Below are 14,278 nucleotides of genomic sequence, written 5' to 3'. Positions count from 1 at the left end.
GACTGAACGACTAAATCGCACCCTTACAGAGACGTCTATGTACGTTTCAGCAGACCATCGCAACCATAACTTTGCCCTACGTGACATTTGTGTACAATTTGTCACGTCAGGATACCACCAGTTTTTCGCCTTTCTACCTCTTGTTTGGTCGCCATCTCACTTTTGCCCCTGCTACCTGATCGACACACCACGGAATACGCCCATGCCGCCGTTGGTCGGGCTCGTATGGCTTGCTAGATTGCCTATGATCAACTTACAGCGGCTTAGGCATCAGTAAAGTCTCGCTACGACAGTCGCCACCGGAACCTTGACTTCTCTCCTGGAAATCTTCTGTGGAAGTCTCCACGTCGGCTTGTCCAAAAACTGTTGTCGAGCTATACTGGGCCACACCGGCATTGCTACACTTAAATGACATAAATTACGAAATCGCCCCTGTAGAACACACACCATCGTCATCCCAGCTACGAACTGGCATCTTCCACGTGTCCCATTTAAAACAATACTGTTAATCTAATTCGCCATCACTCTAACAAGTGCTGGAACGGCACTCCAGCCCCAGGGGATTATGTTACGGTGCATTCACACAGGACCGTGCGCGCAAGAGACGAAATGGTAGACTGTCAACTGGAGCAGTGACCATTGTATCAGCCTGTGCATTTACGCGACTTTTCCCCCATGTAAATAGTTGTATACAGTCTACGCTCATTACAACACACCTGCATACAACAGACTTTTGGATACAGTTAAACCTGCTTATAACTAACCTCCATATAACGAATTCCTGGATATAACGAAGTTTTTCTATTCCCCGCCATTACTCCATAGAAGCGCATGTATTTGAGACCTCTACGTAACAAAGTGGCAGCAGGAGACCCCCTCGAAATAATGAATTTTCCCCGCTGACAACCTAGATATTTCGCCCCCAATTTCATCATTTTTGCGCGAGCAGCAACCGGAAGCACCTTCTCCGCCGCGACAGAATGCGAAGCGGCGGCAGCGCGCTTGGCGCGCTCGAATTCACGGCGACTGAGAGGCGAGAGCGAGCGCACTAGTGCGTGCATGTGAGCGTGCGCGAGGAGGGCCTGCATCCCTCAACCCGGCGATCTTGCCGCCGCGGGCGTGACCTTTCCGCCTCCCTTCATTCAAACCTGATCCAGCCACTTGCTGCAGCTGGCCTAGCCCGCCAAGCCGTCACTCTCCTTTTCCAGTTGATGTTGCCGAAGGGAAATTTTTTTTGGTTTTTTCAGCTCACTGGCAGCGCCACTCTTTGGTGACTGCGCGAGTCTCTGCGCTTCACATCACTAACCTGACACTAGGTGACACTATACGACGCTACGACACCATCATGTCGCTCGCTCTTCGTTTCGCTATCGAGGCTAGAATCTAGTTTCGCGCTTGTGCGAAACGACATGCGTCCACCCATCCAGTACCTGGTGTGACATTCCAAGGATGAGTGCTTGGAAGAAGAAATGCAAGATATTGACTCTTGAGGACGAAGTGGCCATCTTGGGCCGGTATTTTGTAGTGATGCATTTCCGGTAATAATGCCTTTTCACGCTTATCACGCTTTGTCAGTGGTCAGAGCGATGGTCCGCTCGTGTTATCAATGGGATCAGCCGGCGGTGAGCGGTGGATGATAGGACTAGTATAGAATAAGTCATAAGGTATCGCTACAAAATCGCTGCCTCGGACGCCGTTTGCACAGTACAAAACGGGTGCCCATTACAATGAGGGCGCATTAGAATCGAGTAAATACGGTAAGCATTTCTTTTTTTAATTTTCGTGCCGAACCTGCATATAACCAAATTCTCTTTATAACGAAGTTTTTCGAGAATTTGTCAATTACGTTATATCCAGGTTGAACTGTATAACGGACCAGATTTCAACGTTAGTTTCCTCTACCGATTTTACTAATGCAACGAAGTTCACTTTTAACAGACCACGCTACAATGGACTATCGGCTACAGCGGACGAAATTAGTGGCAATTTTTTTTCAAGATCAGGTGTATGAAGCGTACTTTTGCCGTGTTGGCAACAGACTTGCGAGTGTCAGCCGACGATCACGGCCTCAATCTCGCGCGTGCACGAGGGAAGAAGGCGGGGCGGAAACGCGCTGTCTCTTTCACGCGCTAGGCATGGGGGAGGAGGGGAAGGCAGGAGAGAAGGAGGGAGAGGGGTTCTACTCCAGCGGCTGCTGATGCGTTCATGTTTGCATGCATGCGTGCGTAACACCATGCTGGTTAACTTAGTATGCCTATGTTTATAAGTTTACACGGCCAATAAAACTACTATTCTTACTTCTTATAGCTGTCCACTAATTTGCTACCGCAATCGATGCTTCGCTTTTCGGGCGAAACCGCGACATTTAGTTGCTTTTTTTCTTTGTTTTTTTACTATGGACATTCGTCACTCACTCTTTGCAATAACGTTGTTAGACATCGCGAACAAAATTTCGGAGGTGAGGCGTTTTGGATATTACAGACTTCAGATAAAATAGACATTTTTTGTCAGATGATGGCGGTCCTCTCCATACAGCCTAACCATGTGTGCTTCGTGGGGATGACATGTCATGTACACCTGCACCTGCATCGTTGGCTACTCAGCACCTCTACCAAATAAATTAACACTGGCCATGCTTCATCAATGTTATAATAAGATAGAACTGGGTGAGTGTCTTGGTGCATAATTGTAAAACAAGAAAACACATGACAAAAAAAAAAGACTCCCACCTGAAACAGACACGCTTTTCTTTTTTTTTTAACCAAGCCATGGTTACATGATTTCGCTACATGCAAACACTGCATGAAAACAATGGGAACATCGATTTTCGAACCCAAGCAATGTCGCCTTCGAAAATGTCGCCTTCGAAAGAAAACACGAAGGCAAGGTTTACATCCACTCATCCTGTCATATTCTGTGTGAATGTTTTAAATTTGCAATGTTATGTGTTTTCTGCACGCAGTGGATAATCTCGTCAAACCAGCTGCGGCCCGTTTCAGCATTTGTGCATCTTCCCTCAGAACACTGCCCTGGCTCCAGCAGAGCTGACTGAGCAGAGCGTGACGGTTCATCCACTTGGCTTCATCCCTATTGCAGCCAAATGCACTGCCCATCCTAACCCTCCTAACCCTCAACGGACAGGCCACGTATGTACCGTTGATAACAGGACAGCACAACAGTGTCAGCATCAGTGGCATGAGCAGCACACCTTGAGTGTCCATTTAAGTGTCCTCGCAATAAAAGGCAAAGGTGACATGGGCCGCTATCTTGTACGCGTTCAAAAGGCCAACGTTCGGCGCGATTGTTCAGGCCACGCTGATATTGCAGCCGAATATTGAAACCGAACGTCGGCTTTTCAAATGCGTGGAAGATAGCAGCCATGTGCTACGCTAAATACCTTCTCTCATTGGCCTTGCAACGCTGCTCCATTTCTTTCATGCTGTTCTTCACTTCCATGAGCTCGCGTGCGAGACTATACACCCGGGATGCTTTCGCCTTCAATGCCTCCTTGCAGTCAGTCAACTCCATTTCCTGAAGGAATCGCAAAGTGAGAAATCAAATACAGATAGCAGCACCTACTGCTATGCCATACTGATAAAAACTTGTTTCTGAATGCACCGAGATTTCCAGGAGTCCACATACAGAGTCTGGAAATTCAGGACAAAACAATGCAGACAAATGAAAAAAAAAAAAAAAAACATGAGTTCAACTCGGACCTCCTACTCCTGGATCAATTATACGTTATTTCTGTTATCGAAGCTAGCCATCTAGATATGTGCCGCTCACAAAAAAGTCGCTACCAACTCTGCACACATAAGACCCTTTTGCATGCTGAAAATGTATCAATCAGGTACTTGGGATGTTAGTGCCCATTTAAAAAAAAAGTGTCAATTCAGCACAGACTACAGTATTGTCTAAAGTACATGCAACCACATACACACAGTTTCAGCATGCACAGGAGCTCTAATGAAACCACTGTGATGCGACCTTGAAATGTACCATCCAAGAATTCAAGACAGCTGCAAAGTGTTCACTATATTAAACTGAATTGTCTATTGATGTGCCCTAAAACAATACAAGCCTTCTGATATGGCGCACAATGAAGAAAAACAGACACAAAAAGACATCAAGAACACAAAAAATATGAAAGTGGTGGCATTCCAGCACTCCAGCACTGGGGCATGCCAGTCAATAACGAAGGGCAAAACGAAAATGTTACCGCTTTGCAACTTGGCTACGCAGCTGCATTTGAAAGAGTTAGGATGGCGAGTACCCCAAAGATTGAAGTTAGACAGAAAAAAAGAACAAGGTCATTCTTGTGATACTTAAAGGGCCCCCAAACCACCTCTAATACCGTATAGGCTCGTGTAAAGGCCGCACCCGTGTAAGGGCCGCACCCCCAACTTGGCAGCCCAACATTTTCAGAAAAGAATTAATCTGAGAAGCAATCGGGTTCGGTGCCCCGATGCCACGCAGCTCCTTGTAAGAGCCGCACCTCACCAAAATTGTGAAGAAAAAAAAAAGTGCAGCCCTTACATGAGTGAGTCTACACAGTAACTAATAGAACAATCCTGTACTGCTCTCTGGGGTATTGTGCAACATTTTTCTTCACATATTGTGATACACGCACAGTTATGCATGGGACATCACCAAGGTAAAATCTGTCAATTGGTTCATATACAAGGGACGTCAGTTCTGATGTGTCTGCTAGCACACCTTCAACATGTGTCGCACTCCCACTGTTCCTCGTCATCTCTCTTGCCTGTCGTACGCAATTTCATCTCATGTAACGCATTTTGCACTGTGCGTGCGGCAGTAACGGCGTGCAGCTGAAAGGCGGCGAGCTCTGATAAGTGGAAGTTGATTTTTTCAAACATGAACAGAGTGCCAGAGTTACGTTCGGTACAGATGAAGTGCCCCCATGCCCTCTACAGAAGTATGCAGTAAGGAGGTGAGAACAAAAGTGGAGAGACGGTAGCAAAGGCGAAAGAGAAACAGCCCGCCTTCGAACTCTGAGCAGTTTAATGGTCTAAAATGTTATCTGCAGTTACTGTCCTAGCAGAAAATTTCATGACTGTATTTGTAGTGTTTTCTATGTACATAGCGTCTGTAAGAAATATCTAATTTTTTTAACAGCCAAGCTGTTTAAGCCAGCCGTAATTTGTGGTGCATATCAAGAAACCACCAAGAAAAAAAAAGAAACTTCCTTGCCGAGGCAGGATTCGAACCCGCGTACCCCCGGTCCCAAAGCGAGCGTCGAAACCACTAGGCTATAGAGCCATGCTTGCAGAACATGCATTTGTGCGAACGATACGATTACGTTCGAGCGTCGTCATGGTCTCTGTCCGTGCTCTGCGAGGTGAAGATGTTTTGCACGCTATAAGAGCAAAGAAAGACGCATTCACGGAGCGGGTCTCATGGAACGCGGTGTCGGCATTGGAACGCGGTGTCGGTGTTGCAAGCTACACTATGCATTGCGCAGTGACAACCGTAAGTCCGAGACGCGCGAAAATAAATTATCATCATCATGAGTAGTAAGATGAAAAGTTTGCGCGCACTTCCAGAAAATACTGGGCTACGATCGCCCAGCTTCGCTGCGTCACGCATTGCGTGGCCGAGTGCAAGGTTAAGCTTTTTTTTTTATCATTTGTATGTTACCTTTTTGTCTGTGTTTTACAGTGGCCCGTAATATTCGGACTGTATTATGTTCTACAAACAATGTGTCTGGTCCTGTACCACTTCGATCCAAAGCACTTTCCCACTTGTTATTGTTGTTGTAACTGCCCCCCCCCCCCCCAACTATAACACACTCAGGAAAAATGTAGATAACAAATAATAAAAGGAGACTTTTAAGCTTTGTCAGAGATGAAGCAAATCAAGCACACTACCATGGACAGCATTTTGTTTGTCATGCATTTGAAAATGTAAACTGGAAAAAAAGTTGACTGAACAGTTCTTCCGCACGAAACCCAAAAGCTAGACTTTCACCTTTGACTTGATGTCCCTCTCCATGGCGCGCACCTCCTCAATAGCTTGTCGGAGTCCATGTTTTCCGGACACTGCAGCTGTGCAATTGACCGTAACAAAGAGAAAAAATATATTTTAAAAAGCATGCATTAGTTTTGATATGGCATTAATTAGGGCCAACCAATTATGGCAGAACACAACGCTCCATGCCCCAGTGTAATAATGTCAGATGGCACCAACACTGCAGTGCCGAGAAAATCATATTTCTTCTGGCATTGCCACACACAATGTGTATCCCCCGATTGATTCTCACCAAGACAGGCGAGTACTGCGTCCAAACTTAGTATCACTCCAAATACACAGCAAAATGCCAGCGCTGCGCGAAATTCATTCACGAATGAGCCACTTGTTCTAGAAGAGCCATTTAGAGCTGGATTCATTATTCATACAATGTACTGTTATCGAACTGTCATGCTCATGCAGTTCATTCATAGCACTGAACATGTATGAACTTTCCCCTGTCCTGAATTTCTGTTGGTAAACATACATCTTTCATTGACAGGAGCTGCCCCCGCTGGCAGTATTAAAGCAAAGTTTTTTTGAAAATCCGCCCAGACTTTCCTGACCATGGCTGCGATTGCTGCTGCTGTCTCGCTGGATGGATCACACTTGGGATCGAGTCTCAGTCTTTCAGCACAGCAGCTTGATGCACTAACCATCAGACCACTATCGCACGCACACTTCAATCGTGCCAACACCAGCTAGCTCTTTCAGAAGATTGCCGCGCATGTCCCACTGTGTAGAATGCGCACCCGTTTCCTTTACGTCAAAGACGTACGAATGAAATGGGCAAATTTAAAACATTGATTAATCGCTTCATGAAAGTTTTGCTTCACATAGATTTCAACATGTGTGGTGGATCTGCATATTTTTTACTTTGGGACTTCTTTCTGTATTATATATACACAATTTGTAACAAAATAAAGTAATAACGTTGAAACAAAATTTCAACAATTGAATTAAAATGAACTGCTCTCTCTCACCTGGCTCTCCCCCGTCACTGTGCTCACGAGACTTTTCTGGGGTGAGGTTGAAGCCCATGACACGCGCAGTTGGCGCCGGCCGGCGCTGGCCAGGTCCCAAGCTCATAGTTCAGTGCTGGTGCGCAGCAAATGCCAGGTCAACTAGGTGGTGCCTGAGGAACACTGATTTAGAAAATAGATAGAAGTTAAGCAAGATGTAGGGCAGACCTGACATTATCCAAAACATTGCACAGTGGCAAAGAAGCAAAGCATCATCAGCAGGTAAAAATTTTAATTAAATCAGACTGATTATGAGACATGCCTACACCTGCCAACCTTAAAATTTGAAAGATACCACCGTGAAAGACAGAAAATACAAAAATTTGGTTAAAAATAGTACAAATTGTTAGACAATTCAATATGTTGACTGTTTATTAAAGATTCATAGACTTTGTTTAGTATAGATGCAGCGAACAGGCAATTTGCTATACATAGTCGCAGCAACAATGATCTGCACCGCAGATAAGCAGAAATTTTTGCGATGTTTATTAAGTGTGTGCATAAGTACATTTTTTTTATGTCTGTGTCCAGTTCGCGCTTATTGAAATATCCACGCAACGGCTGCCACAGATTAAGCTGCGGTTATACCGGGTGCTTTTCCTTTTTGTAACGTTAGCAGAGTTTTTAAAAACTGTCTGTGGCAACTAGCACAAATCGACTCATTGAGCTACATCACTCGAAGGGGCAGACATTACTTACACTGGAAATCGAAGTGTATGATTGAATAACAAAATTTCACAAGTCAACTTTTTAACTAATTACTTTAGTGCACATATTGCAGTATACGAATTAATGCTGTGAAACTTGCGGTAAAAATGTACTGCTGTTCCACTTCTTTAACAAAAGGCCTTTTCATGCACTGCAAGCTGTAAAATAACTAGACCAACACTGCATTACTTTGTCGCAAACTTTGGGAAGGCATATCTCCAAAGAGGTGTCATTCTCAGGATTCGTACGAAGTGGATATGACTTCCAAGGTCACCAGCTACACTTCGTAAATTTCAGTATGCGCCGTAAAGTAATTAGATTAGCGAACCGTTAGTTAGCGAACCTTTCTTAATTTGTCAAACATTCAGTTTGAATTCTTGTGCAAACAATGTCTGCCCCTGAAAGTAATCCAGCTCAACTAGTAGAATTGTGCTACATGCCACGAGTGCTATTTGAAAATTCTGTGAACGATAAAACAAGAACACCCTGTATAACAGCTGATGTCGCCACCATGCAGGTATAAACACGTATAATGGATGGGTCAAACAAAGTGGGCCATAAGAAATCCCTCAGAAACTATCTTTTTAAAATTCGCTTTGCCCAAAACTACGCAAACGAAAAATTTGTAAAAATGTTTGTGTCAATACGATAATCATAAAGGAGCACTGAAAATAGGGCATTTTGTGATAACATCGTAAAGGTTGGCCCGTATGCGGGCCATAGTGAGGGACTCCGAAATATTTTGACCACCTGGGCTTCTTTAACGTGCACCCAATGCACAGTGCACAAGTGTTCTTGCATTCCTCCCCAGCCAGAAAAAATATGAAAATGAAAGGGCAATGCTGTTACAACAATAAAGACACGATACGACGAACACGAATGTAGTAATGTACACTGTAATAAATATTCATCACCGCGTGTATTGCAGTGATTGTTGCTCATTGTCATAGCAATATCTGCACTACAGTAATCAAGGCACCTCTTATGCAGCTGTAAGAGTAATACTTTTGTAGCTACGTGATATCAAAGGAAAAAAAACAATGTTTTCTGCTGCTGCCTGCCTGCGCTTCACCCTGCTTACCATTAAGCCATTGGCATGTCCTGATGTTTCATACAACTCGTAAACTACCCTTACCCAAGTTTCATCACTGTTGTGAAGCTTATTCAGCTCTTGTGGCAATCCAGGGTGTTCCGATACTGTGGCGTTTATTCACATATGGTTGAGCTGGTGGTTTAACGGCAAATACCCAGAGTTGTTGCCAGGTGACAGCTGAGCCCGTTTTTCATAACATGTTTCTATTTAGTGAAACAGATATATACTGTTTAAGTCTTTCTTGCTATGAAGTGAAGTATTGCGCACAAATATACGAACCAGCATGACGCATAATTGTGTGGCATATGTGATTAATGCAGCTGCAATTTTTTTTTAGTACCCATCTGATTGTAGCTATCATCACCGAATGAGAAATAGCTACATTTATTATTTCCCAACTATCCTATATACTGTCATAGCTGAAGTAAATCGAGCTAGTTATATGCTGAGAAACAATTCTTAGGATAATTACATGTACTTCACATGTCAGACAAAGCTAGGTTTATGCTATTATATAGTATTTTATTCCATGAAAAATCTGCTTGACAATGTAATTGTATCATTTACGCCAGAGTAAAAAGCTAAGTAAGGGAAACGCTATCGAAGCAAATATACGAGTGATGTGCATATAAAGCATGTAAACATTCACTACCTGCCTGCTTAAGATTGTCATGATAAAAATTTTTAATAAAAGAAAAAAATCGGCATCACCAGACTGTGCACTTCTTTTTCAACTATATAATCGATTTTTAAAATGTCACCATGGAAGCAATAACAGCACGAAATCAAAAACAAGCTACCCCGACAAGTCTGTAGACTTCCAAGATAACCGTGTAATATTAAACTCGTGGTCACATCCAGCGCAAAGTAGGTATACAAAGAAAAATTCAAAGTACGAATAATTCACGCACGAAATGTGCGTGAGCTTGTTCCACACTCAAGGTGAATTCACATAATTATAGTTTTTAGGTAGCGCAGCACTTTGTTGCAGAAAGGCATTCTAATAAGTTCATTACTTGAAGGGAGATGCGTCTGGCGCACATTTAAGTTTCGCAAATGTGTTGTGTGTATGCTATTTCTTCACTGCAACAAAAGCGTTCCCGCGGGACGCCCCTTCTGTTGGGTCCGCACGGGCCTTAACACGAGCAAAATTCGCCTTTCCTTTTGCCAATAAATCGCATGCGATCTAAACATTAGAGAAAATACAAATTTACTCATACTTTTCATACCGATAGAGTCGCGGAGCTCTGATAAGAGAGAAATACTGACCGAATAGATGAGATAGATGAGACGGTACGAGGCCTATGTGGCCGATACTGACGAACTCGTATGACCGCAGGCGGAGGCACTGGAAAGATAAAGAGCTAGCTAGCAAAGTTATTGTGTAATTAAACGTCACAATTAATTCGCAGTCTTACTCTGCGCACCTTCACTTCGAACGCCAACAGGCGAAAATCACGAGAAGCCCACTTTTCTAAGTGATAATACAAACGAAACTTCACAGCGCGGCTGTGTCACCATTACTGCAAAAAACTATTTTTTTGGGGTGTGAAGACAAAGATAAGCACTGAACTGAGGCTTTAAATGCTATTTTAACCATAATAGCGCTTGTGTTTTAAGGCTGTCGTGCAAATAACCGCAAAAAACTCCAGTTAACCACTCACCTCGAAACAGAAACTGCAATGGCGTCTCGTGGCGTCTCTGCAGACCTTTATTGAGCACCTGTTGGATACCAGATTAAACCGGATCCAACCAGACGAAACCGTACTGGTTTACGAATTGCACTTTAGTATCCAAAAACATCGGTTAAAGTTAACGAAATTTGAAAATATTATGTATTCTTGTCATCTTTGGTTGCTGCGGCTCAACAAAGTTTAACGATAAACGAAACTGCCGCGTAAACTTCACAGACTTCGTCCCAGGCTCCGCACTTGATTGACTTGGATTCCAAAACCGTTTTCAGCATATGTTTTCAGTTTCTGTATCCGGCCAACAAGGAATCGGTTTTTAGGTAGTTTCGCCCAGGGAATATCTGCAGTGTTTAGGCATTTCTGTCGTTGTTAAGCCTGAATAAATATCAGAAATGGTACCATCTTATATCTGAATTAAGATTTTGTGTCAGAATGGGTAATCATATGCACTTGAAGCAATGTGCATCGATTGAGATGCGACAGCGACATCACCTTCGAGTCAAGGTCAAGAACGCCAGATTCAAGCACTGATTTTTATCACTATTATTTGTGCAGTAAACATTTTAAGGACACAATAGCACCCATAATACTGCCCGTGTTTTGTGAGAGGTATGTATGTCACGAATATTTTAATGTGCTGAGGACGATTGTTTGCATGACCACTGTTCCGTGATAATAACGCGGATTTCACGAAAAGATCCCATTTTTTTTACGCGTTGCGTTGAGTCTGGCGCTTATACAAGTCTCTACTGTACAAGTTGGCCTCGTTTTCCTTCTATCAACATTAAAGCAAGCTTAGTTTTGCGCTTTGCGCTGAAGTTTTAACACTTGCTTTTGACGGTAAAACAGCGCAGTAAAAAAAGATAGAGAAGAAATGAAAACACATTACAAAGCGCTGACTAACAAGCAAAGTGTTTGTTACGATAGGAGGAAGTAAATAGGAATAGCAACCAAAGGCGTGACAGTAAGAGTGCACTGTCTGGAAAATACGACGCATGACAAAACTAAGCACTCCATCCTTAGCACTAACTAGAAAAGAGGTATCACATGCCTTGATAGCGCATAGAAACATTTGTGCGTAGAATGCTTAATATATTTAGTCATTTTTTCCATTGTTAAGCCATTTTCCTGCTTAATTTTGTGACGCGGTGTGTTCTCGCGATAGAGCATGAATTCATTTATTTACGTTCACATGTTTGGTAGTTATTTCACTTTATTTACTCTAATAGCAATAAATTCTTCAACCTGTCAGCTCTTTGTGACCTGTTTTTATTCCTCCTGCCTGTCTCCGTTTCCTGCGCTATTTTACCCTCGAAAGCCACGTTTAACTAAGCGTTTTTAACTAAGCACTTGGGCATTTTAGCACTGCTTAGTTTCCGCTCAGACTTAGCAACTAGATCGCATACCTTAATTGGTCCCGATTGTTCAGTAAAATGCTTGGAATTAAAAAAAAAAATCTTCATGCATGAGCACTTCTGGATATGTGAAATCACTTACGCGGAATCCCACAAGGTGGAGAAAAGTTCATGAAAGGAAAAATTGTCATCCACCCCAGTGTAGTACGAGCTATAGTCGGATACAACTTAAGTCTGCAGTGAAGCCCCGCCCACGCCCTCATAACCGCCAGCCACAGTTCCTCTGCGAGGCTGCTGCCAATAATTCGTACTTCAAACTTTCCCTCTTACCTAAATAAGGCCGAAACTACAAAAATAAGTTTATAAGCGCGGAATTTTATACGTTTTCACTCGTCTATTATAGCGGAACGTACAAGTACGACAAGTACTGTCGTATCAAGTACGACATCATTTTAAAAAGGTTGCGTGACGACGATTTTGTCTGCTGCTGTGATTGGCTGGCGGAGTAACACAACCCCGCGCGGTCCGTGTGCCTTTGTTGCCAACTGCTGTTTTTACAGCGAAGCTGTTAAGGGCTCACTTTTCGATGGTCGCGTCCGGCAAAAAGAAAAAAAAGCTCTCATTGGCCGCATGCGGCATGTGCGAGTGAAAGCGCGCGAGGGCGAGACACGCGCGCTTTCACGGGGAGAGCGAACGCACGGCGGAGAGCAAACGCGACTTCCCAATGGAAGGGGAGCGGTGGGCGAGGAGGGCATCGAGGCACCCTGATACAGTGGCTAGAATGCAGTGGATGCAGTGGCATTCTAGCCACTGTACCCTAGACTGTGCGTGTGCGTGCCCGCTCCCCCACTGCGGCGCATGCGCGCAGCCCTGCCGCTGACTCTCTCTGCGCTCTCGCCCGCCTCTCCCCTAACCACCGTTACTAGATTACTAATAACATTGCCCCTAACAGGGTCGACAACGGCGTTTAGCAGTTCCGTCACGTAGCCAGCATTCTGACAGCGGTTGTGTGCGGTCACACGTGCACAACTGTTGTCGACGGCGCCGGCGTTTTGCGCGCCTTCGCACCGAACGCGCGCAGCGTTGGTGACGTGTATATGAAGAACGTGCCAACCGTTGCCGTACACCCTATGGTGGTGTACCGTAGCGACCATAAAGTCATGGTCCCTGTGGTCAATAAATAAGTGGAAACCACCGGATTATATATTTCTCATTCTTTAATAGTTCAATAACCAATTACACCATCACATCTTAAAAGTCATAATTGGAAATACCTAATTCCCACCATAGTACAGCTTCGCCGGTCTTGACTCGTGTAAAGGCCGCACACGTGTAAGGGCCGCATCCCCAACTTCAGCAACGCAAAATTTGGGGGGAAAATATTACCATTGCAGATCGAAGCAATCGCGGTCGGTGCCCCGATGCTGAACGCGCGCATCGGCGAATTTTCGCGCGATGCGTACTTCCACGTGCTGCTATAGATGGCGAGAGCTGCGCATTGACCTCTGATGCAATGGTACATCCGGGAATCCGTAGTGTGCAGTAGTCGCAGGCTGCGCCGGCACCACTTTGACCAAAATGTTCAGTCCCGGGTAAGGGCCTAACCTCGTCAAAATTGTGAAGGTTCGGCCCTTACACGAGTCTATACGTAACTTCCGACGATTGTGAATCTGCACGAATACGAGTGAGTGCATAGCCTACAAAAAATATTGGCGAGTGGACCTATGCTTCCGAGATTGGGTGGCGCGAACCGTCTGATCTATGATGTCATGTTCAGATACTTGGACCGACTGATTTCACCGTCTGTCGACGTCTGGAGGAAGCGAGCTAATTGACGCCAAATGCCACTGAGCTACGCCGCGGACCAATATTTATGTAATACTGCTGCAAAATTTTAGCAAAAAATAAGTCAGAAGCCGTGCAATCTCTCCAAGAGTTGTCAGAATAAAAACGCAAATCGCTGTGCAGAAAGCCTCTTAAGCGCTTACAACGTTCTTTTGATGATTCCCTCGTTATGACAATATCCACAAAATGGCAGAAGGAAATAAACTATAAGAGAAGAGAGCATAACGGTACGCAGCCAGCCTTTGCAAGCCAACTCGCCGTGGTACCATCGCCTTCGCTTCCTCAGAAAGTCGGCTCAACACGTGACTTTGCATGCTAGGCCCAGTGTGTGTGGTTCCAGGTACGTTGTGATCGATGTGCTTCGAGTGCTTTGACGACCACAGGAAGGGGGGGGGGGGGGGGGTTCAATGCTTGTGAAACATATATAAGGTGGTTTATTGTGCATTTATCATTTTCGTTGTCGCGTGCGAGCGCGGTCGCTGCATGCTGCTGTCGCGCCCGTTGTCTTTTCGGAAGAGCGAATGATGGGCGTGGCTA

At 44.5% G+C, this 14,278-nt stretch overlaps 1 protein-coding gene across 12 annotated transcripts in view; it reads right to left on the bottom strand.

Annotated features, from left to right (window-relative positions):
* Nucleotides 1-10,677, bottom strand: part of LOC119464288 (myosin-3) — an 80,457-nt gene extending 69,780 nt beyond the window's left edge. For 9 of the 12 annotated variants that reach the window (XM_049655612.1, XM_049655620.1, XM_049655621.1 and 6 more), the window contains exons 1-4: nucleotides 10,120-10,356; nucleotides 7,011-7,172; nucleotides 5,989-6,065; nucleotides 3,398-3,531 (exon numbers count right to left, since the gene is read on the bottom strand). In XM_049655612.1, coding sequence (XP_049511569.1) covers nucleotides 3,398-3,531; nucleotides 5,989-6,065; nucleotides 7,011-7,116 — 317 coding nt within the window. In that variant the 5' untranslated portion in view covers nucleotides 7,117-7,172; nucleotides 10,120-10,356. Of the gene's footprint in view, nucleotides 1-3,397; nucleotides 3,532-5,988; nucleotides 6,066-7,010; nucleotides 7,173-10,119; nucleotides 10,357-10,514 lie in introns of those variants that run through there. The other 3 variants (XM_037725195.2, XM_049655613.1, XM_037725194.2) reach the window with 3 other exon arrangements.
* Nucleotides 10,678-14,278: the final 3,601 nt, after the last annotated feature.

This window comes from Dermacentor silvarum, chromosome 9, assembly GCF_013339745.2.
Source record: "Dermacentor silvarum isolate Dsil-2018 chromosome 9, BIME_Dsil_1.4, whole genome shotgun sequence".
In the NCBI taxonomy this organism is placed as follows: Eukaryota; Metazoa; Arthropoda; class Arachnida; order Ixodida; family Ixodidae; genus Dermacentor; species Dermacentor silvarum.
Note: the sequence above shows the minus strand (reverse complement) of the source record. Positions and strands in the feature narration are given on the sequence as shown.